The sequence below is a fragment of the Cervus canadensis genome, chromosome 12, assembly GCF_019320065.1.
Source record: "Cervus canadensis isolate Bull #8, Minnesota chromosome 12, ASM1932006v1, whole genome shotgun sequence".
Lineage (NCBI taxonomy): Eukaryota > Metazoa > Chordata > Mammalia > Artiodactyla > Cervidae > Cervus > Cervus canadensis.
The window spans coordinates 29,264,762-29,289,709 of NC_057397.1; the positions used below are offsets into that span (position 1 = coordinate 29,264,762).

General features: G+C 44.2%; 1 protein-coding gene across 3 annotated transcripts in view; it reads right to left on the reverse strand.

Moving 5' to 3' along the window:
• Window positions 1–2,737: 2,737 nt before the first annotated feature.
• The window catches only part of CRH (corticotropin releasing hormone), a 77,371-nt gene continuing 55,160 nt past the window's right edge, over window positions 2,738–24,948 (reverse strand). For 2 of the 3 annotated variants that reach the window (XM_043483650.1, XM_043483648.1), the window contains 2 exons: window positions 4,262–4,440; window positions 2,738–3,414 (listed from right to left, as the gene is read on the reverse strand). In XM_043483650.1, the coding sequence (XP_043339585.1) occupies window positions 2,831–3,403 (573 nt within the window). In that variant the 5' untranslated portion in view covers window positions 3,404–3,414; window positions 4,262–4,440 and the 3' untranslated portion in view covers window positions 2,738–2,830. Of the gene's footprint in view, window positions 3,415–4,261; window positions 4,941–24,948 lie in introns of those variants that run through there. The other variant, XM_043483649.1, reaches the window with a different exon arrangement.

Here is a 24,948-nt window from a genome sequence, read left to right on the forward strand (position 1 = left end):
AAAGAAAAAAAAATTTTTTTTTTTTCCTTACTTAGAAAAAACAGAAAAATAAAAAAAAAGTAAAAATATGTCTAGGAATTTCTCTGGAGCTGTTGCGGTCAGTGTGGGTTCAGCTCAGTTTCAGATAGCTCCTCGTTCCAGCTTGCACTTCTCGATATCTACAGGGCCCTTCCGGTGAAGTCGGTGTTTTCTTCAGGGATTTTAATCTGTTGCACCAGTCCCTTCTGAAGCGGTTCCCTTTGTTTATTTGGCTTCTGTTTGCCGGTCTCTTCAGAGGCTCATTTCCGCTCTGACACAGGCGGCCGGAGGCGGACTCTTATTCAGGTAGCTAGTTCCGTTGCGCTGCTGGGAGGGGCTGACGCTGCGGGGCGGGGCTGGCGCTGCGGGACGCTGCGGGGAGGGGCTGGCCCTGCGGGGGCGGGGCTGACGCTGCGGGGAGGGGCTGGCCCTGCGGGGGCGGGGCTGAAGCTGCGGGGAGGGGCTGGCCCTGCTTTCTCCGTCTGCGCTGCTCAGGCTCCCGGCTGTTCTATATGGAGCGCGCCCCGCGCTGCGCGAGGTTCAGCCCTCGGGTGTACACAAAAGCGCGAAGGAAAAGCTGCGCCTGCTCTCTGTGCCTTCCCGGTCAGAGCGGTCCAGGCAGCCAGGGGCTTGGTGGGCGCGCTATCCCCAGGTGTGGCGCACCCACTCCCTTCCGCGGACCCAGTCTCAGTTTCCGCTGGCGCCAGGCGGGTGCGCGCGCCTTCGCCCTCCGCGTCCCCAGCCCCAGTCCCCGCCCCGCGCCGGTCGGGTGCCTGCGCCCTGTGTCTCGCCGCGACCTTCCCCTCCCCCCTGCCTCCTGCCTCCGGCGGGGCTGGGCCGGTCCGCAGCCTGCGAGCTCTTCTTGGGACTTTCCCTGTCCCTTTGTTCTGCGAACGGCCGGCAGTGTGTTCCGGCCGGTCAATTTTCTCTCTCTCCTTTGGTCTCCCACAGTTCAAGTTGGCACCTCACAGAAGCTCCCCCTGATTGCCTCAGGGCAGCTCAGGCCCGGACCCTAGCCCAAGCAAGGCCGCCTAAGACTCCCTTCCCGGGACGGGTCTCCGTCCTTAGCTCTTTTGTCTCACTTTTTTTATCTTTTATATTTTGTCCTACCTCCTTTCGAAGACAATGGTCTGCTTTTCTGGGCGCCTGATGACCTCAGCTAGCGATCAGAAGTTGTTTTGTGAAGTTTGCTCTGCATTCGGTTATTCTTTTGATGAATTTGTAGGAGAGAAAGTGGTCTCCCGGTCCTACTCCTCCGCCATCTTGGCTCCTCCCTGGATTGAATTTTTAAAGTTATAACTAAACTACCAAAGGCAAGTGCATTGTAAACTGTATTAGGGGTACTGTTTGATTTTAGAAGTGCATAGAGATAGTTTATATTCCTAAGAATTAAAGAGATTAGTGTTGGCATAGGCATAAATGAGGTGTTTGTAAAGTTATTAAAGTCGAACTGTGCTTTATAAGAAAAATGTTCCCGAGGGGCACTTTATAGCAACTACATTTAGTTGTTCTAAGTGGAAAGGTTATTGTTTCTCCTATTAGAAGACAGCAATGGAAAATAGCTTAGAAAAAAAAAAATACTTAATGGTACCAAAGTAATAGTTCGGTAAAGTGAACCTTTCTCATAGAAAAAAAACAACGCAGCATTTTGGCCCTCTAACTGGAGGGAAGCCTTGCCACAGCCATTAACCTCTTTTTCCTTTCTTCCTTTCCTGTCCTCCCCAATTATGTCACATCTTCTGACAAATCAGGGGGTTTCCCTGGTGGCTCAAGTGGTAAAGAATCTGCCTGCAATGCAGGAGACCCGAGTTTGATCCCTGGGTTGGGAAGAACCGCTGGAGAAGGGACTGGCAACCCACTCCAGTATTCTTGCCTGGAGAAGTCCGTGGACAGAAGAGCCTAGCAGGCTACCATCCATAGGATTGCAAAGAGTCAGACACAACTGAACGACTAAGACTTTCATGAGTGACTAATACTTTCTATAGTTAATCAGGGTTGAATGTTATTTCTGTTATGAATCAATATTTCATTTATAGAATTACCAAGCCTCAGAACTGCAACAACTTTCTAAATTATTGAACTCAACCTCAGAGGGGTAATCTGAGGTGCAGAGATGAGTCCAAGGTAGTTGCAGGATTTGTGTGAGCCACTGACATATGTTTATGGTTTTAACAGAAAATAAAAATGCCAGGAGTTTTGTTTATTCTTGTGTTGATGTCAATTTGGAGGAAGTAAGGAGCTCAGTTTTCCCCTGTGAGCATTGGAGAGGAAAAATAAAGTCATGATTACCTTTGCAGCTTTTATTAGAAATATAAATATTCAGCATTCTCTTACAGAGCCAAATTGATCAAGGATTGGAAAGATGTTTTATTACTGAAACGTTTACAAGGAAAAGTTGGCTCAAAGAGCTTACGTATTTTTGTCTCACCCACCCTAGAGAATGATATTCTTTTTGGCTCAAAACACAATAAAATCAGTATGGTGACTTAGGTCTACTTCTTCAAAACATTTTCCCCTGGGTCTATACTCTCTATAAAACACTATTAAAGACACCTGGAAGTAGAAACTAGAAGTACAGGACACAAATTACATATTGTCGTTGTTACTGCATATAAATACACTGTGTGCATGCTAATTAAGGAGTCTGGGCGCTCTTGCTGTACATCCTCTACATCTCAATCTATATAAAAATAAACAGATGGTATCAGAGCAATGCTATGGTATAGAATACTGTATTTTTATTTTTTAATTTTTAGATTTTTAAATTCACTTTTGTGCTAAATACAGAATCTTTTTAGCCAAACGCACCGTTTCATTTCCCAGCAATGTCCAACAGTTTCCTGTTGCTATGAGCTTGCTGCGCTAACTGATCAGCCTTGGTCATTTCCAAGACTTCTCGGAGGAGGTGGAAGGTGAGATCCAGGGAGATGGGAGGTTCCTGGGATCGCCTCTTCCTGGCAGCCGGCGCCTCCTGGCGGCTGCCGAGGGCGTTCTCCGTGCCGCGTTCGGCGGGACCCGCCGGGCTGTCGAGCGGGCGCCGGGGCTGCAGCAGCGCTCTGAAAAAGTTGGCGGCCACCTTGTCCGGAGAAAGGCGACTGTTGCTTCTGCTGGCGAGAGGAGAGGCGGCAGGAGAGAGCGGAGCAGCCCGGGTCTCATCGAGGTTACCCAGGCGGAGGAAGTATTCCTCCCCAACGCGCAGTAGGGTGGGCAGAGCCTGGGGTTCCTGGGGCTGCGGCGGCGGCTGGAAGAAACTCAGGGGCTGGGGGTGCTGCGATGCCTGCCGGGCACCCGGGATGGGCCCCCGGCTGAGGAGGGCCCTGCATGGCGGGGAGGGCAGCAGAGCCACCAGCAGGACACCCACGGACACGAGCAGCGGCAGTCGCATGTTAGGGGGCGCTAATTGCGGTACAGAGGTGGGCAGAGGGCAGAATGAGAGAGAAAAAAAGAGAGAGTTGATCAGAGTTGAGCTCCACTGGGAGTCTTCCCGCAGGACGACACCCACAGACTCAGCTCCGGGCGCGGCTGGGGCGCTGTCCGTGGTGCTGAAGCACCCGAATTAGGACTTCCAGAGCTAGAGTGAGACCGAGAAGGGGAGCAGCTTGGAAGGGCAGGGTGCGGCACCAAGGCTCAGTCCCGCGCCAGGCTGGAGCGACTCTCCTTACGAGACTCACTTAGGGAGGGTCCCCGAGTCTCCTGTCTAACGATTCCCCCAGACCAATTTCCCGGGATCTAAAGAAGACCTGCAAATTCGTGGTCTCAAGGACTCTAAACATTCTCTCCTCCCCGCGACCCCACCACCACCCTTTCCGGATGTTTCAGCATTTTTCTCCAAACTGAGAACTGCCGCCTTTCCCTCTCTTCCCATCCCTGCCTTCGGTCTCTCGGTGGTCGGGATGGATGGGGGCTCGTTTACACAGACGGCGAGGAATAACTGCCAGTTCAGGTAACGCTGAGCAGCCGTCTAAGTTTGCTTTTAGCAGCATCTCAGCTACTACCTATCGGAAACTTGTGGCACGGGCGCGCAAAAAGGCACACACACACACACACACACGCCTACACACACACACACACACGCCCACACACACACACACACACACACACACACACACACACACACACACACACACACACACACACACACACACACACACACACGCCTTGGAACCGCCGGCAGCGAGGCGCACAACCTGGCAGCTCAGGCAGTGCAAAGTTAGAGGCGCAGTTCCGTCTAGGCGCTCCCTACCTTCCGAGGTGCTTCTGCAGGTGAGCGGGGTGCAGCGCTTCTTTGCAGAGAAAGTCTCTGGGGCTTTTTTTCAGGGGTTCTCTTCCCTTCTCCTTTCTCTTCCCACTCTGTTCTTTTCCTCTTCTCTTTCTCTTCTGTCTCTCCACAGACGTGGGCTCTGAGTTTCTCCACACCAGAGCCTGGAAGGGGATTTTATAGTGTCGACCCTCTTCAGAAACCACGCAGCATTTGCCTAATAAGCTGACGCTCTCTTGACAGCTGGATTGCGCGCTGCCTCTGCTCCTGCATAAATCATAGGGCCCTGCCCGGGAAATAGGGGCAGAATTTTTGCTATCTCAACACTGAATCTCACATCCAATTATATCAACAGATATTTATCGCCTCCTTGATGACGTCAACGAGCCCTAAAATGGAAGGGCTTCTTATGACTTGTCCATTGACAAAAATTCTTGAATGAGATTTCCCAAGTGTGAAAACATACTGGCCTCTTCTTACTAGGAAAGGCCAAATGGAAGGTCAGAAAAGAGAGTGAATGGGAGGGGAGAGGAGGGGAAGAGAAGTCTATCAACACACAGTCCTGTGATAGGGGGTAACTCTGGACATTCCCCTCCTTTCTCCCACCTAACTCCTCTGACCTGCTGTGTCGGGCAATACCTCAGCATCTGAAAATATCCCTCTGCTAGAGACAAAATGTCCCATTACTTTTCTGCCTGAAAAAAATGAAGAACAAGGAGATGGGATTGCAGGGCCATCCAGCTTTTAAAGCTCTAGATGCTTTATCCTCCCAAGAACAGATAAAGAAATTATGAGTCTGCAGAGGTAAGACCAAGAAATCTCTTGAAACACTGCTCAAGTTTTTTAAATGATGCAAGAGCTACTCCCACGATGAAGAGGCACAAAGCAGAATCAGCGAGGAGTGCAGCAAAGATTTTAAGGTTTCCCAGAATCTCACTGTTCCTCCTTGGTTTCTTCTCTCAGAATCTGAAATTAACTGTGGACTTTTCTGTCCCTAAATTAGAGAAAGGGCCAGTAAGAGGTAACTGAGTTAAACAATCTTTATCTAGTCTCCTTAATGCAAGACCAATGACAGAAGCATCCATTCTAACTTGCCATTCTATATTGGGAAAGACTTAAACTGCTTGATTATAGGGCTGAATTGATCAGTTACATGTTTTCACTGATGAATGCTGAGACTGTAAAAATGATAACCTCATTCATTTTACTTCCAAATACTATTAACATCCATGACAGTGCTCATACTGTACCCAGGTTGTTGTTGTTTTAATTCTTTTCTTTTTCTAAATTCAAATGTGCTGCATGGGAACTTGATAAATACATAAATGCTCTCTGGCACTACCACAGAATTGAATGCCTATAAAACCACACTAATATTTCAAAATAAACTGATATCATATAGGTGGGAGGTCGTTAACCTCTAATTCTGCAATTTTTTGTTTGTTGTTTAGTTGCTAAGTTGTGTCCGACTCTTTGGTAACCTTGTAGACTGTAGCCTGCCAGGCTCCTCTGTCCATGTGATTTTCCAGGTAAGAATACTGGAGGGGGTTGCCATTTCCTTCTCCAGGCGATCGTCCCAACCCAGGGATTGAACCTGCATCCCTTATGTCTCTTGCATTGGCAGGCAGGTTCTTTACCACTGAACCACCTGGGAAGCCCAATATATTCTGCAATTCAAAATGCAATTCCAAACTCTAGTGTCTATGATTCAGTTCAGCTTCTAGATAACCATCAAAGTTGCTTATCAGAAATTTCCTGTTCCTCATTTCTGGTTCCCTCTGCTTATTCCTTTGTAGCTAACCTGACAAATGATACAATGCATATTTCAACTCCCATTTTTGAGTCTATACTAATTCACAATTGCTCCAAGAAACAAAAGGAAGGTAAAAGGACAAATTCTGGCTGTTTCCAGAGAAGTCAGTGCATAGTTGGATCACTGCACTATGCAATGCACTTTTGACATAAGAGAACAGAGAAAGAAATATGTCTTCTGGGGAAGATGTGAGTTGTTACAAAAGATCATAATTATAAAAACTAGTTGAGCTCCTAGAAGAAACCTGTGTTTTACGTTGGTAAGAAAATAATCTTTCTCTGTCCCCACTGACATATATCAGCTTGGGTATCAATCTGGAGGTGAAAATATGTTTGGAAGGGGAAGTTGAGGTAAACGAATACAGAAGTAGAACTAGGAAAGGGAAAGGCCACAGGTTTAGTTGGGAAGACCTGGGAGGTTCCTCCAGAGAGAGTGAAAGTGTTGGCTGCTCAGTCATGTTTGATTCTTTGTGGCTCCATGGACTGAAGCCCGCCAGGGGATTTCCCAGGTAAGAATACTGGAGTAGATTACTATTTCCTTCTCCAGGGGATCTTTCCATGCCATTTCCTTCTCCAGGGGATCTTCCCAACCCAGGGATTGAACCCATGTCTCCTGCATTGCAGATGGATTCTTACCATCAGAGGCACCAGGGAAGCCCCATAGAAGACTCAGCTTATTCCAGGCTTTGACTGGCCCCAAACATTTTGAGATCTCTCTCCTCTTTGGCCATATGGAGGATGCTGTTTTAGTATAGCTCCCTCAAAACTGTTGAATCCTTGCTGTGAGATTTTCCCTGAGCAGATAGTTGGTTGGGAACAGTGGCTTTCACTAGGGGTGAGGAATAAAAGGCCTAGATCTCAGTGCAGGAGTTGTGCAGAGTAATCCCTACTCACCACAATTTAACCAAAAGTTAGATCTCACCAAATCACTGAGCATTCACATCAGAAATGACTGGAAGAAAGCATTTGGTTTTAATGAGAGCCAGAAAGGTTAAGTGACTTATGTGAAGTCACTCAGCTTGTGATAAAAGTCAGAATTAGAACCCCGTTCCCTTGACTCCCTGCCTGTATTATCTCCATAATATCACAATACATTTTGAACTTCCTTTTCCAGTAGAGACACAAGAATAAATTAAGAAGAGAAGATGAATCTAAGTGAAGCAACTTGTTCACACACTAATCCTGAGTTACCTTTTCTCAGACTTTCCGTATATTAATAAATCACCTAAGGCAAGAGAGCACAAAGATGCCCTGAGCGTGTTGAGGCCCAGGCCCCAACCTCTGTGCACGCACTGCAGTGTACCGTTCAGCTGAATCTCATCACTGTAACATGAGGTCTTCAAATGCACTGCCAACTTAAGATGCATTAATTTGATTTTTCCACCTTAGTTTACCTTGGGAAAAAGAGGTCTTTTGATAAAGTATAGAGCTTACGTGGTTCTCAAAATAATGACACAAATGTGTGGTTGCAGAAATAACATACTGCAAGAGGCCTTACATATACAGAAAACTAAATAGCCAAGTCTGTAAAAATTACCACTGACAGATTCAATGTTACATGTAGGAATAAATTCTTCAAAGGAGTCACTGGAGAACCAATTTAAATGCTTTCAGAGCCTAAAAACAAGCCAAGAAACATGGGCACAAAATAGGGATTACTTCATGCTTCCAACCATATTTTTCAATAAGAACATATTATATAGGGTATAGTTAAATTTTAAAAGGCATGGCACACAGTTCAATGCGTAATGAAATATTAGGAATAATGGATACCTGCTGAGCATACTTCTGCCATCTGCATCTCCCTGACATTGAGGAGATCCCAACACATGCTTCTGTTAGCAAAGTTCATAGCAAATGAAGACAATCTCCAGATTTGTTAACTGAAACATTTGCTGGAATGAATCTACCATCTCCAATGACAGCCTTTAAAAGTGCCAAGGGTGGATACGTAGTTTGGTAAATTGTAACTTCCATAGGTAGCACTAGGGAAAGGACCTCAAACAGCACAAGTATCTAAATGCTTCACCAGTAACTGTAACTTTTATTAATCTCTTCTGATTATCAAAGCCATTCATCCTCCTTACAGAAGACTTAGAAAAATTGGAAAAGTATAACGTAGAATACAAATCCCTCACATTCCAGAATATATAGTCTCCATTTACATTTTGTTGTTTCCTTTGAGACTTTTCTCTGAGCGCATACATTTTATGTAATTGGGTTAAAACTGTGTTCCTAATTGTAAATTTCTGCCTAACAACAACAACAATTCCTCCTCCTCCTCTTAGAAACTTAAAAGTTAACTGGCCAGTTTCCTCAGTAAGCACTCCCTGTCCTCGGCTCCCCTTCCTCAGCCCACCTTTTGCAAACCCTTTACAGCCACTTCCTCTCCCATGCTTCTTCAGACACCACTTCATCTTTCCTGCTCTCCTCATTTCAGAGGATTATTAATCCCTCCCACCTGCTTACGGTCTTTACCCTGTTCTCTTCATTTGGGGTTTATGCTACCATCTAAATGAAGTCTCAGGGTGGTGTCTGGGGGTGTGTGTTGGTAAATATGAATGCATTTGGGAAGACCTCTCGAAATGCAGTGTGGAGAGTATATTGGAGGGGCAAGGAAGTGGGCAAATGAGTTGTGGTCTTTGGGTCATTACTGCTGGGCCCCTACAGAATGAGCATCACACGCCAGTGTGGCGGGAGCTGTACGAGACACTGGCAGGGCCTCCTATGGGTCCTTCCAGGAGCCCAGGGCACTAACTGTGGGCAACCACGCTCCTGTCCCAAGGCTGGTGAAGCTAAGGCTGCCTTTCATTTCCCCAGCAGTCAACAGATCTCTAAGCAGCCAGAAACCGTCACTGGGTGCCTTACCTCCTTCCCTCAGAAAATGGAATGTTACCATTCCCAATGTTTGTTACCTGACCCTTTATTTTTCCAGAAGTTGGGTAGATGACTCAGAGCACTGGAAAGGGGACAGGTTTCTGCTTCTCTAACAAGCCCTTGTCTTGATAGACATGACTGACCTTTCTATTTACATCGTAATACATCAGATTCTCTGTTTTAGGCTCCAGATAATGGATGGAGGGCAGTGAGAGGATGTGTGTGAACTTTCTGTCATGAAGGGCAATTTGCAGGAACTAATCATCTTACAATAGTTGGTCATAAGAAAGAAATCCATCAACTCAGCATCCTAATTAGGTATTTATATTCATGAACATTTCTTGACTCTAAGGAAATTTTTGCCAAAGATCCCTCCTAGGAATGTTAACAGTGTTACAATGGGAGAAAAATGAGGGGATGTTTAAAGTTTTGTTTGTTTGTTTTTTAACAGTTGTTTTCATTTATTTGGCTGTGCCCAGTCTTTGTTTGACCTGGGATTTTTAGCTGTGGCATGTGAAATCTTAGTTCTGTCATGTGGGAACTGACCAGGGATGGAACCCGGGCCCCCTGCATTGGGAGTTTGGAGTCTTTAGCCATTGGACCACCAGGAAGTCCCGATTTACAGGCAAGTTAAACACATTTTTTACTGCAAAATTTTCTAGTATTTAAAAAATTTTATTCTGAAGTGTAAATCCCCAAGTCTTCAGCCTCTGCCAGGTGTATTTGACCACAGAGCATGTTCATTCATTGTGAGACAAGTTGGGAGATGCAATAAATGAAGACATTTTATGAGTTCAGCTACACTTTCTTTCTTTACCATCCATATTTAAGTCCATGATTAAAGCTGCTAATATTGTACTTCTAGGGGGATAATTTCAAATGACACATTTCACCCTTGAAGAGAGCATTTCAGGGTATGGACACAAGTCTATTTCCAGTATTTCTAAGGATCACCTGCCAGAGGAGGGGTCACTTTACAGAAAGGAGTTGCTGAGCCCTCCCTTGCTACTCATGCAACAAACTGTTGCACACTTGCTGGTCAGGGGAAGGAGTTGGTCTCTGCAGTAATTTATCCCAGGGAAATCTGTGAGCCCACCTTGCAAAGGAGGACCTTTTTCGGGTGTGAAAAGACAGAAGTTTCCTAGACAAATTGCAGTTGGTGATTTCAAGTTTTTTCCAAAAGGAAATCTGATTACTCAAGAGGCAGTAGGCAACAAGAGCTGCAGGGGTAGACAGAGACAGGCAGCTAGTATTCAGGAGCTGTGGATATCAAAGATGTTACTGGCTCTGGTTTCAGACCTTTTGTGAACCTTGCTACAGGCTCTATTCATCTCCCAAGGCTTCTGTCAACCATCTGTGGAAAACGTGATGTTAGCTTCCAATATGAAATCTACAGTTAATTTTTCATGTGTGTGCTTGTTAATCTGTCTTGCAGTTTGTTGTGAGCTCACTTTCCACTTCTTTGTAACTTCTAGTACACTGCTTACACAGGGTGTGTGTTGGTTCTCAGAGACTGACTATGTATATCCCACCTAAGAGAAAGGCTGAGACTTTCCTGGTGGTCCAGTGGCTAAGACTCCACGATCCCAATGCAGGGGGCCTGGGTTCAAACCCTGATCAGGGAACTAGATCCCAAACACTGCAACTTAAGACCCCAAATGCTGCAATGAAAATCCCACGTGCTACAACTGAGACCCATCACAGACCTGTCACAATGTTTAAAATAAACATTTTAAAAAAGAGAGAAAGGCTACCTCAGTTCAAGGTGGTCTCATAACTCTAAGTCAACAAGCCCTTGAAAGGAGGGTTGTATGAAACCTATGTGTGGGAAAGAAAGGATCTGTCTGATTTGCTATGCTCACTGTTCTCTTTTGCATAAAATGTGGAAATGATCTGAACAACAGCATTCTCAGGATAATGGAAAAGAGTTAACAGCCTCAAGCTGCAGTGAAGTTTAATGTTCCTATTCATATAAAGTTAAATATAGATACATATTTGAGCTCCATTTCATTTTCCAACTTGTTTTCTTTGTACTTTAATTCTTAATAGCTGTGAAGTTCTGCCTTGTGCTAATGTACTTTTATCTTCCCTGCAACAACAATAATTGCAACGAAGGAATTTTTTTTTTTAATTTTCAAAGAGAAGTAAAATTATATAATCTGATAGATTTCTTTTATAAAAAGAGTTATGCAGACTTTTGAGGCATAATACCATATCTGATTCCTTTTTATAAAGTTATTCATTTGAGTATCTTTATATGAAGATTTCACTAAGAAATAAGCCTTGCAAAAAGAATAAAGCATTTACCTGACTCTCCCTTCCTAAGGAAATACACTAGATTTCTGAGCATGGTAGCTGTCACATTACCTCAATACAGTTTTTACTCTATTACTTCTAAGCTGGGTGATCTTGGACCTTTATTTAAAACTTCCAAACTTATTTGTCAAATCATTCTAAAATGCCAGTTTCTCTATTTTCTCCTTTTAGGGTTGTGGAGTGAACTGAGACAGAATATAAGAAGCATTCAATGAACACTGCGCGTTTGTTGCTAGCCTAATGACCTGGCTGCTATTTCAGTTGAAGACAGTGTTTCCATCCAGTCTCAGCTCCTCAGAGCCTAGAACTATGTCCAATATTTATTAGGTTTGATACAGGTCTATTAACAAAATAAGTATAATCACTAATTTCTTCTTCTAATACTGGAGATTTTTTGATATCCAGGTGATCTAAAAAAATTTTTTTTAATTAATAGACAATACTGGAGGATTTTTGCTATTCAGCTGATATAAAAAAATTTTTTTTAATTAATAGACTTCATCTCCTAAGAGCAGTTTCAGGTTTATAGAAAAAATTGAGCAGAACATACAAGGAATTCCCATACACTCCCCTCAACCCTCCTCCTGTTCAGTTCAGTTGCTCAGTCATGTACAACTCTTTGTGACCCCATGGACTGCAGCACACCAGGCCTCCCTGTCCATCACCAACTCCTGGAGTTTACCCAAACACATGTCTATTGAGTCAGTGATGCCATCCAACCATTTCATCCCCTGTCGTCCCCTTCTCCTCCTGCCTTCAATCTTTCCCAGCATCAGGGTCTTTTCAAATGAGTCAGTTCTTTGCATCAGGTGGCCAGAGGGGTGGCTGGCCTGAAGCTGAAGCTTCAGCATCAGTTCTTCCAATGAACACTCAGGATTGATCTCCTTTAGGATGGACTGGTTGGATCTCCTTGCAGTCTGAGGGACTCTCAAGAGTCTTCTCCAACACCACAGTTCAAAAGCATCAACTCTTCGGTGCTCAGCTTTCTTCATAGTCCAACTCTCACATCCATACACGACTACTGGAAAAACCATAGCTTTGACTAGACGGACCTTTGTTGGCAAAGTAATGTCTCTGCTTTTTAATATGCTGTCTGGATTGGTCATAACTTTTCTTCCAAGGAGTAAGCATCTTTTAATTTCATGGCTGCAATCACCATCTGCAGTGATTTTGGAGCCCAAAAAAATAAAGTCTGACACTGTTTCCACTATTCCCCCATCTATTTGCCATGAAGTGATGGGACCAGATGCCATGATCTTAGTTTTATGAATGTTGAGTTTTAACCCAAGTTTTTCACTCTCCTCTTTCACTTTCATCAAGAGGCTCTTTAGTTCTTCTTCGCTTTCTGCCGTAAGGGTGGTGTCATCTGCATATCTGAGGTTATTAATATTTCTCCTGGCAATCTTGATTCCAGCTTGTGCTTCATCCAGCCCAGTGTTTCTCATGATGTACTCTGCACATAAGTTAAGTAAGCAGAGTGACAACATAGAGCCTTGACGTACTCCTTTCCCTATGTGGAAACAGTCTGTTGTTTCATGTCCAGTTCTAACTATTGCTTCCTGACCTGCATACAGATTTCTCAAGAGGCAGGTCAGGTGGTCTGGTATTCCCATCTCTTTCAGAATTTTCCACAGTTTATTGTGGAAAATTAATCTCCTCCTGTTAGATTCTATTATTTAATATATATTTTTATTTTTAATTGTAGTTTAATTGCTTTACAATGTTTTGTTAGTTTCTGCTGTACAACAACATGACTCAGCTCTAAGTATACATATATTCCCTCCCTCTTGAGTCTCCACTCACCCATCCCACCCCTCTAGGTCATCCAGAGCACTGAGTTGAGCCCCCTATGCTATGCAGGGGTTCCCCACCAGCTATTTTACATGCAGTAGTCTATACATGTCAATGCTACTTTCTCAATTCTCCCACCCTCTCCTCCTCCTCTGTGTCCACAAGTCCTATTATTAACATCTTGTACTGATGTGGAACATTTGTTACAACTGATGAACCAATACTGATACACTATTTTTAACTGAAGTCTACAGTCTAATTTGGGTTCACTTTGTATTGTACATTCTGTGAGTTTTGACCAATGCACAATGGCACATATCCATGGTGACTACATCACACAGAATCATTTCACTGTCCTAAAAATTCCCTGTGCCTATAGTTTTGCCTATTCCAGAATGACATAAGGCTGGAATCATACAACATGTACCCTTTTCAAACTGGCTTCTTTCACTTTGCAATATGCATTTCAGGTTCCTCTCAGACTTTCAAACAAAGGTACATTTTTTATTTAGGAATAGCAATATTCCTTGGCTGAGGACTCTCTACTTAATAAATAAATGTCTGCTGGCTTAAGGATTATTTCCGTGTTGAAACTACTATTCTTAACCTAATCATTTACTGATTTAACTGAAAGTAGGTGCACTCACAGGGGGACTCTGCATCTTAAAGAGGGGTTAAAAACAACCATTAACATTGATAATTAATATAAAAATACAAGGGTATATACTTCTCTTTTCCATTCCAAGATCAGTAAGTCCCTCTCTTCCTGGTGGGAGTCTCCATTAGCCCCACAAGTGGCTATGGACCTGTCAGGATCTCCAGATGAGACCTGGATAACAAGGCAAAATGACGGAGGATTCATTTTTTTTTCTCTTTACACCCTAATTGCTTCTGGGGAACCTTACTATCATTTCATTTGTAGTCTCTGCTCTAAGATCAGGCAATAGCAAATAATCACTCATAATACATTTAAAAATCTCTTTTATTCATCTTACCTCCCTCCCTGATCAAGCCCTGGAGGATTCCCCCTTTTCCCAGACGGGAGAGAGGGTGGGTGGGGGTAGCACCAGCACAGGCATGGCCAGCTTCAGACCAGCCTGTTCCACCAGATACTCGAGAAGCCTTTCAATTTCCTTTTACCTTTTCTTAATGTTTACACCTTTCAAGCACAAACAGTATGTCTCTCCACTGGTCTAAATTTAGAAAATGCACAAATCTATTTAGATCTTTCAGTGCTTTCTTAAAAGCCATCTCCCTGGGCACTTGAACTTCTCATAGGGCTTTTTCTGTGGAGACAAGGAATGAGGAGGCTCTTCAGCAAACCCCTGAAGCTGGGTCGTCTGGGTTTCTCTCTAGGGTTGCTGTTTCCCTTCTGTCCCACTTCCCTGTCTAATCCCAGGGGGTGGCTCCTGACCAGACAGCACAGTGCCACAGGGACCTCCATCTCTAATCATGGTTTCTCTTGTTTACACTTCTAGAAGCATTGCCCTCTTCATCTCTAATCCTCACTGGAACCCTACAGGGAAGCAGATGTTATTACCACATTCCATAGATGCAGAAGTGGAAGCTCAGAACGGGCAGGTAACTTGGCTGATGTCCTCCAGCTGGTACGTGGAGGGATCCTGGGATCCCCAAGAGCTCCTCCTCTCTACCCCATTCCTCTTGCTCAGGACACCCAGGAGCTCTGGGAAGGAGTGGGGTGTCGACACATGCTTCTGAAGGTACCAGCACCACATTTATGCCCTGTTCCTTAGCTGTCTCCTTCCTCCGCACTAGGTGCCAGGTGTGACTGAGGAATATCACACTGTTAAGGCACACATCACACAAACAAGAACACGACCCAAAATGCCTAAGCTCAGCGCGAACAGTCTTAGAAACTTACCCAGGCATTACACACAGGCATTCTGCTGTTTGCTTTTGGTTTTTCCTCCTTAATTTTAATCCTCACACCTCTTCTTTATAAACTATGCCAAATAGTCCATTCTGTCCATCCTTTGCTGTCATCCCCAGAGCAATTCAGACAATCTACTACTAAATGGCAACCCACTCCGGTATTCTCGCCTGGGAAATACCAGGGATACAGAAGCCTGGAAGGCTACAGTCCATGGGGTTAAAAAGAGTCGGATATGACTGAGCACCCATGCACACACTAAAAAATGTGCTTACCCGGGTCCTCAAGATAGGTCCCAACCTCTCCATATCTCTGGGCCTTGAAAACGTTTGTGTAGTTTCTCATTCTATAGTGGAAGTTAGAGGTTGATGTTTATGCTTCACATCAATTTCTAAATTAATATTTGCTATATCATCCTGCTAATTGATAGGTACCTTTACTGAAATTTCAAATCAGTGTTTTGAAGTGGGAGGAAGGCAGAAAGCAACTTGCAAATTCTGTGCATAATGAAGTAAGGAACAAGCTCCCATAATGAAGACAAACAATTATACAACATTTGCATGATTCTTTTTTCTCACAACATGAGACAAGACACGGTAGCTGATTAGCACGCTGCCTTTGCTGCAAGTCTTGCTTCTTCTTTCCCCACCATTTGGTAGGATTCTCAGAGCCAAGAGCAGGTCACACTGCTTGGTCAGAGTTTTCTGATATTATCCTGGGGCCTGCTGGGCAGTCAAGACCACCCTGCCAACTTCAGCCTAACGCAGACTTCTTACTCTGTGACTACCCTGGGTTGTGTCCTGCAGCTGATACACATGTGCTCCAAGTGAGGCCCCCATTCAGGTTTCTAACCACTGAACTCAACTGGCCAGAGAGGACTGAGAACAGTTCTCACTAGTCCTGAGAGTATCTCCTGAGCATCTACTATGTCCCACCCCTGTGGTTGGTGCCAGAGATAAAAATGAACAACGAAAACCCCTGCTGCCCTTGACATATTCACTGCCCACCAAGGAAGACATGTTAGCAACAGTGACATGAACGGTGAGTGCAGAGAGGAAAGAGTCCCAAGGCACCATGAGAGAGGTCAGTCGATAAGGGTGAGCTCCAAAAGACTCTGAACCGGACATGTGACCCTGGGCTAATGGAGAGTCAGTGAGACTTTAACAGGCAGATGACAAGGAAAGATGTGTACTTCAGAGAATATACTCAGGCTACCTGGACCTGATGGATATCATGTAAAATGATTATGATAGTGAATGCTTAGGGTGCCTGCTGTGTGCTGGGCCCAGCACTGGAGAAGACACCAGTGAGAAACCCTACCATCAATGCAGGCAAGCTTGGATCTGTCCACAGTGCCTCAGAAGCTGTCAGACAGCCTGTCAGAGAGTCTTCTCCAATGCAAATCCCAGCCCTATAACTTCCTAGTTGTGTCACTGGGTAGGTCATGTAACCTTTCATGCCTCAGTTTCTTCATCTGTGAAATGGGGCTACTAGTAGAACTCACCTCACAGAGTTATACTGTGAGGATTATTTGAGTTGTATGCAAAGTCCTCAGCATGGCTCTGAAACAGGAAGTGCATAGGATTTGTTCTCACTGTCTCAACTACGACCGGGGCTCGAGGTGGAAGCCATGGCCTGGAGAGACATTAAATGTGAGAAAAGGCGGGGTGTGGGACAGAGGGGGAAGTCCAAATGAATCTCATCATTTTGTCCTGGGCGATGAGGCAGATGGTAAACACAGCAGGATAGTCTGGGATGAGAGGATGGCAAGATTAACTTGGGAAATATTGATACTGAAGAGCCAGGGGATGTTCAGGTAGGAATATGCACGTGGGATATGAGCCTGCAGGGGAGAATGGGCAAGGCTGGAGAGCTGGAATCCTCAGTAAGATGTAGAAACTGTGGCTTGGAATGGCCCAGGGGGAGTAGGACGAGACAAGGGACCCGAGAAGACCAGGATAAGGGGCAGCTGGAGATCATGGGGGAGACTGACAAGGGCTAGTTCAAGAGCAAGAAGGAGCACCCAGCAAAAAATGGTACCGTGAGGCCAGGCAAGGGGTGGAACTGAACTCTTGAACAGAGGAAGCTAGAAAAGCAAAATGCTGCACAGAAGTGCCACAATGTAAGGACTGAGAGAAATCCAATCAGTTTGACAGCCTTTTGGTGGCTGTATCAGTCAGGGTTTAGTTAGCAGAAGAGAAACCACACTAGTTATTTCAACAGAGAAAATTTAATATAATGAATTGGGTTAACAGGAGTTAGAGAGAGCTAAAAAGGCGAAAGGGAACATGGAGAAAACACAGAGACTTTTAACTACAGAAGCAATGACCTCCCTGAGCACTAGGGAACCAAGGGCAGAGATGGGAGTCACTGGGATCCAGAGCCTTGGAGAAGAGGCCCCTCCAGAGCTGGGTGCTGCCCCCTCTGCAGCTCAGAGGGATCTCAGGGAGCTGGACTCAGGGAAGGGTCCCACTTGGCTGATGCCTTAGAACCTGGAGGGTGGACCCAGAAGGGCAGGAGCTGGGACCTCTGAGGACGAAGTCAAGACGGGGCTCTGGGGTGCTGGTAGAAGCAGGACCCTGGACCCCACTGCCGCATCTGGCATGTAGGGCTGCTGCTGTGGAGGTGCTAACCCAAACAGCAAGCAAACAGGAAAGAGCACACCCTTCCTGTGACCCTATCTGCTGGTCTCCCTCTAGTACTCCCCCTCACCAGGACCCAGAATACAGAGAAGAAAGAATTGGCCGACTCCTGGCCCCAGGTTCCCAAAGCAGCATCTACAAAGGTGGTTTGAGGCAAAGCAACCAGAGTTATTATTTGCACAGAAATCCTCCCAAGGGTAAGCTAGTGTTTACAGGAAAGCCATCTAGCAATGAGTTGAGAAGCAGAAATCAAGACAGTAAATCAGGACCATTTTTCCAAAACATTTTGCGGTAAAAGGGAAAAGAGAATAAAGTGGTAGGGAGAAGTAGATGCAATGTTCAGGATGGCTGTTTAACTATTTGTTAAGAAGGACTTGAACCCTAGAGCAGGCTTGCAGAAAGGTGAGAGCCCATGCTGGTGACTCAAAGCATCTGAGGAGACAAGAGGTGGATCTCGGCATAGAACTGGAGTGGGGTGGAAAGGGGGAGTGAGGGGACTGGCCGAGAGAGAAGCCAAAGAACATGAACTTCTCTGAGAGGTGAAGAAAGATACTGTGCCAAAACCAGACAAACCAAAACACCCCCTTTGTAAGTGATGTGCTGGGTCTACTACTAAGTGATCCCAACAGAAGGTGCCCTCATCTCCTGGTGCACAGAATCTTTCTGGTCTCTGCATGGATCCTCACGCAGGCCTTCTCTAACCACCCTATCTGTCTAAACTCTTCACCTGCTCTCCTCACACACTTGAAATCCCCTTTCTGCCTGTCCTCCTGAGCACTCATATTCCATCTACCTTAATTATTGGGTTTATTGTTGTCTCTTCACAAGAGACACTGTGGCAAACACAGTTTTGTTCACTGTCATAATAACCTAAAGCGAAAACAACGCTTGACACAAAATAGCCACTTGATAAATATGTGTTGAATACATGAATGGATGAAATCCCCATGCAAGCACTACTGAAACAAAATAGATTGCTCCAATCAATCAACCAGGGTTCAGCCACTATCTGTTGGGCCCTAGTGGGGATACTGAGAAAGGATATGGAGGAGTCCCTTCTATCACAGAAGTTATAATGTTTGAAAAAATGAAGCAACTTAGCCCACATGGTGACAGAAGAATGACTGAACTCTGGCCGCCGTCCTCCCAGGCTGCACTCTCCCCTGCAGGCTAGTCTCCAGTCATCTGTCTCTTTCTTGGACCCCTGGAGACTCACAGTCCTCAGCAGTCTTTCTGCTCCGCAGTCCAGGGTTCACTGCCTTTAGCTGATCAAGGTCATGGTTCCACAGGGCTGAGTTCTCAGCCCCTCCTGGGAGCAGGATTAGAGGGTCTGGGCCCAGCCATGCAGCTCTCACACACCTGACGCCCGTGCGTGTTTTGAAAGCCTCATCAGAGCTGACTTTGATGGGCAGCAGAAGCCCTGCAGGCAGCAGGCTGCCAGGACTGTCAGCCCTACTGGGGTGATGGGGGACGGGGGTCAAATCACCACCTGTCAAGGTGTTAGAAGAGACCTCAGACAGTTTTATGGATGCAGGGGATGAAAACCCACATCACTGAATGAGCGTGTGCTCTCCCTAGACTAGTCCCATACAATTCTGCTGCTTCCTTTCTGAACAAACCCAAATTTAGTGTGCCCAATGCAAATGCATACATACATGCACCACACAGAAATGCATAGACATCACACACCCTCACAACCCACAGACACAAGCAAGGCACTTGAATCACACACACACAATTGCAAGGCTTATTCTCAGCCAGAGAGTTTTGGGAAATAATTAACAGGATGAATGAATGAATGAATGACACTAATGTTTTATCTGTAATCATTTAACAGGATGGAGCACAGTAGCCACCTACTATCAACCCTTCCAGTTTTAAACACTTATTTACTGATACTGGAGTTTAATTTCTTTTAAGAGAAATTCAAAAGTCTGGAGAGTAAAGGGTTCCTCCCAAACACTTTTGCTGTTACTACCATTTATTATTTCTTTTAAAAATCCAACAATTTGTTGAGGACTTACTAGAGCTCTCTGAGAAGAATGGTAGTGTGTTTACTAATAAGGTATGCTGAAACAACAGAGTTGAGTTAATGGAAATTACACTGGACTGGGAGTGAACAGGATTCCAATCCTGTCTTTTTACTATTATTAGATACAGCTGTCGGCAAACTACCTCTTCCCTCAGAGTCTTGATTTTCTCATTTATAATCCGGGAGGTGTGGTGGAGTCTTTACTTAAATATAATACACTGACCCTCCATGTGCATCTACATTCTGTCCTAACACTTCCTAAAATATTAAAGAAGGAAAAAGGCTAGACACTTTAAGCATAAAAACCCACTGTGGAGACAGGACATCAACAAACTTCCAGGAGATGGAGAAAAGAGGTTGGAGTGGTGACTAATCAAACAAGTAGAGGAAGCCACAGACAAGAGCAAAGAAAGAAAAGCATACAGTCATCTGTCTGTTAAACCTGGGATTCTGGAACATCAGTTGTTAATAAAGGGTTGGAGAAATCCACAGACTGATTCTCAACTATGGGGGGACTCTTGCTTTACACTCAGGGGACATTTGTCAATGTTAAAGACATTTTTGATTGTCATGACTGGCATCTAGTGGGTAGATGATGATGAACACCCTTTGATGTCCAGTACGGGTATCACACAAAAAATGGTGAAGCCCCAGTGTCAAAACTGCCAAAGTTAAGAGACTCCACTCTAGACTCAAGAGTTAACGTCACACTTCCAAATGCCCTCCTTACTGGCAGACTGCACTGTGTCCTCCGGAAGTTCATGTGCTGAAGTCCTAATCCCCAGTACCTTAGCATGTGACTGTATTTGGAGATAGGACCCTAAAAGAGGCAATTAACTTAAGGTGAGACTATTAGGGTGGGCCCTAATCCAATAGGACTGTTGCCCTTTTAAGAAGAACAAGGAACACCAGGGATACACACGCATAGAGGAAAAACCATGAGAGGATACTGGGAGAAGATGGTCATGTGCTAGCCAAGGAGAGAGAACTGGGAGAAACCAAACCTGCCCACACTTTGATCTGGGATTTCTAGCCTCCTAAACTGTAAGAAAATAGATTTCTGTTGTTTAAACCTCACGGTTTGTGGTATTTTGTTATGGCAGCCCTAATAAACTAATATACCCAATATACAATAATGAGAAGATTCTTTTCCAAAGAAATGGAATGCCCATAGGGAACAGACCTTCACTCTGCCAACTCTGGGTCCCTAGGATTACTGCCTACTTCCTCAGATGACATGAAAAGGAACTGCCAGCCTGCAAGCACTGCCTCCTTCCCGTTCACCTGCTCCTCCCTGCCCCATACACAGCTCAGGATCAGCTTATCGATGGTTCTTATACATGACAGAGCCGCCAAAGAGCGCTGAGCTTTTGAGGAAACTCTACAACACGAGAGAGAGACCAAGATAAACAAGCAGAACACATAACTCTGAAAGGAACAGGGTTTGGAAACACAATTTAACTTCTAAAAATTCTCTTAATTAATATTACTAGAAAGAGTAAAAATGTCATTGTGTCAACAAAATACAAATAGCTATCAAAGATGAACTATTATAAAAATAAAAATATGACTCTGAAATTCAAATAGATTATGAAGTCTAATAAATGGCCAGATAGCAGAACAAAGAGATGTAAAAAAAAAAAAATGAGAAAAGGAAAGATATATAGAGGATGAATCCAAGAGGCCTCACATCTAATCTATAGACTGACACAAAGAGAAAATCAAGAGGAAGAAATCAAAGAAATATCAAACAGGATTTTCCAAGAGTCAAAGGACATCAGTATACAAATTAAGATGCCAATCAAGAACCCGAGGCAAGGAGGTACCTAAGTCATGTACATGCACACACATATGCCTCTAGACTCAGTGTTACAAAAGCCTGGGACATCAGTAATAAAGAGAAGATAATAATATGATTCAGAAGGAAAGAGAAATTTTAAAGAAATTTTAAGAGAAATTTTAAAGGTACCTCTAAAAGACAAGAGGTCTGACCAGCAGGAGACCTCTCATTGTTGGCTACAATGGATCTGAAGACAGTAGAGCAAAGGCCTTCAGATTTCTGTGTGGAAATGGATGTCAACCTTGAATGTCATAGTCAATCCAACAAATAAGGATGAGGGAGCAAAAAGCCATTTCTAGAAATGCAAAAACTGAAAACACTACATTTCACAGCTGTAAGCAGTACTGCCTGGAGAGCCCTGGTCCTTCAGAGTGCCCTCTGTGAAGCTCTAAGTCCCCTCCAGGGTCTGGGATGTAACAGTGCTGGACAGGACAAACCAAGTTCAGACCTGGTTCTGCATGGGTTCTGGCCTCCAGGGTATCTTCTCTGAAATTTCCTATGGCCTCCTCTAGAGCCTGGGGTCACCAAGAGCCAGCAGAACCCCTTGCTGGGGCATCCTAGCTTAGACCAGGGTCCACGTGGGCCCCAGTTCCTTTTGATCCCCATCCTCTGTGCTCTCCGACCATCTACCCTGCACATAAGTTCACCAGGATGCCCTTACGACTCACGCCGTGGGGTTTCTTGAGGCTCTGGGCGGACCTTGGTTCCAGGCGGGCATCCTGGCAAGTGGATTGAGCCTGCTACCCAATGTTCTGTTTCTTTCACAGAACCATATGAGATTGGGCCATGTGGCAATGGCACTGACGATGGTTTTAAGTGACTCTCCAACATAAAACACGGGACAAGCTAGAGGGTCAGTACCAAGGACCTTCGGCCTGAGCTGCATGGGGGGGTCCCATGTCTCCATGCTTGCCTGGCTTTGTTTTGTGGTTCTGCCTCTGAATTTAGCACCCAAAGGCAACCAAGGGTGACAACAGGCATTCTTTATTCTCTGTGACCCCAATGATGTTCTCTCCTGCCTCTACTGATGTGAGGATGTCATGTTTTTCCAGTCAGCTGAAGCCTTCCTGATGAGGGACAAACATTCCTGCACCCAGTGAGGCCACTCTTCTCATTTCTCCTACAGTCCTGTCCTTTGATGGCAGAGAATAGAAGGCAGGGTGCAGTTAACATTAAAATAATCACTTTCTAGGAATGCAGTGATTATTGCAGAAGGAATTCAAGAGAAGAGTTGGAAGACATATTATTCTATATTTATGTTATAAAATTCCAAGTGGTAAATTCAGCATAACTAGGAAACAAATTATTATTCACATTTTCCTGCATACTCTGGATAAGACTTGAAACTTGTGGTCATCAATAAAATACAGCAATATTCATGAGTGGCATGATGGATGCCACTCACAAGTAATGATTACAGCATTATAAGTAATGATATAACCAGCATTCAACAAATGGTGTTACATTAATGCACAAATACAGATCTATATTGTTTCAATGCAAATAGGTTCTCAAGAGCTTGGCACTGTGAATAAAAAGTCTTGCTAGTTTTTTCTTAAAGTGGAAGATAGCTAGGAATAGTGCATTTGGCAATAAAGAATACAGAGACAAAGAAGAACCTTAGCATACACTGACTGAACATTAAATATGTAAATATCTCACCTCTATCTAACATTCTAAATTACATCCAACAAAACACTGTACTCCACATGGTCTTTGTAATGCTTTAAAAATCTGATTATTTATGTAGAAAGAGGTCCCACCAAAATGATTTGTCTGAGACCTCCCATATCTAGGAGCAGTTTTGAGGAAATTATTTGAGGGTTGATTTTAGCCTATTAAGTAAATTAAAACAAACAAAAACAGAAGTCCTGGGATCCAGGAAACAGGAGATTTAATCCAGAAAAGTAAACACAAGTCTCAGAATAACAAACGTGAGCACAAATCTAGAAATCAACCAGTGTAGCTCAGGAGAGAATAGAGGGTTCCTGGAGAAAAGGGAGAAACTCCTGGAAAAACAAAATGCCATATAAGAGAGGTGACATGATCACAGTTTTCCTCCTGGCTCTATAGTCAATCACTGTTACTTAACCACACTTACGTGAAGGGTTGATTGATTTTAAGCTTTTATAAACAACCTATAAGTAAGGCATGAGACAATTATGATCATAAAACAGAATGGAAATGTCATCGACTTTAGTAACACAAACATAAAAATTCAAATGATAGAAACTGGGAAGCTCAAAGCAGTGAAGGGGGAGGGGCGGGTGCCAGTGGCCTCATCTTTCCAAGTGTGACGTCAAGGATTATGGCCTTATGGTAAATGTGGAAATAAAGGAGTATATTTTTGAAGCTACAAAGTTATCTCATGAAGAAACTAAAACAAAGAAGTAATAAGACTATACTGGGAGGATGGAGAAGGACAAGGTAGGTGTAATGAACTAAATACTCATGTATCAGAGCAGCGGATGCAAGATAATGTCTAGAATTGAATTCATCAAGATAATACTTTTTAGAGAATGGATCAGAGGTGCTGTAGGAATAGGAAATTTGTTTTTCATTATAAATATTTTATTTTAAAACTACAGGCAGGCATTTCATTGATAAAAAGTAAATTTTAAATGTTTTGATGACTGAACAAGATGATTTCTAACGTTCTTTTCATATCTAAAATTCAAGGGAACAAGCTCTCAAATCTTAGTCCACTCAGGAAGAACCCTGGGATTTTTCCCTTCAGAAAGGCTGACTATCTGATCAGGAGCCAGTCCACGCCACTAGGAATCTCATAAATGCTGTTTTGATAAAGGTCAAATTTTCTACTCCTGACTTTATCTTCTCAACAGCTCTAGAAAGCAATTATTAAAACCATCTGCATTTTAGAAATGAGATGCAATGAGACAAAATTAATTGTCCTGAATGACATGAGCTTTAAATTGGTAGACTGCTACTGAATGCATGGCCTCGTTACTCCAAATTCTTGTCTTTCCCACTGTATTAAACTTCTTGTGCAGAAAGAGAAGACTAAGAAAAATTCTCTGTCCAAGAGTCAATCCCCCAGTGAGATGTTTATATAAATGCACTGCCCTGTGAATATAGGTTATGTCCTTCGGGAATCTGATGGAGGAAGCTCCTTCTCTATTTGGGCTCATGAACATAGGAGATCCATGAGCACACTTCACTAAGGTTTCAAGGGCTCATTAAAGGACCTGGAAACATCCATCCTAAGTGACTGGCTCAGAGAGTAAAGAATCTTACCGCAATGCAGGAGACGTGGGTTCAATCCCTGGGTCGAGAACATCCCCTGGAGAAGGGAATGGCAACCCACACCAGTATTCTTGCCTGGAGAATTCCCCAGACAGAGGAGCCTAAAGGCCTACAGTCTATGGGGTCACAAACAGTTGGACAACTGAGCGACTAACACTTTCTTGAGTGACTGGCACCAACATAGTATACTGCATTCACAGGGCACAG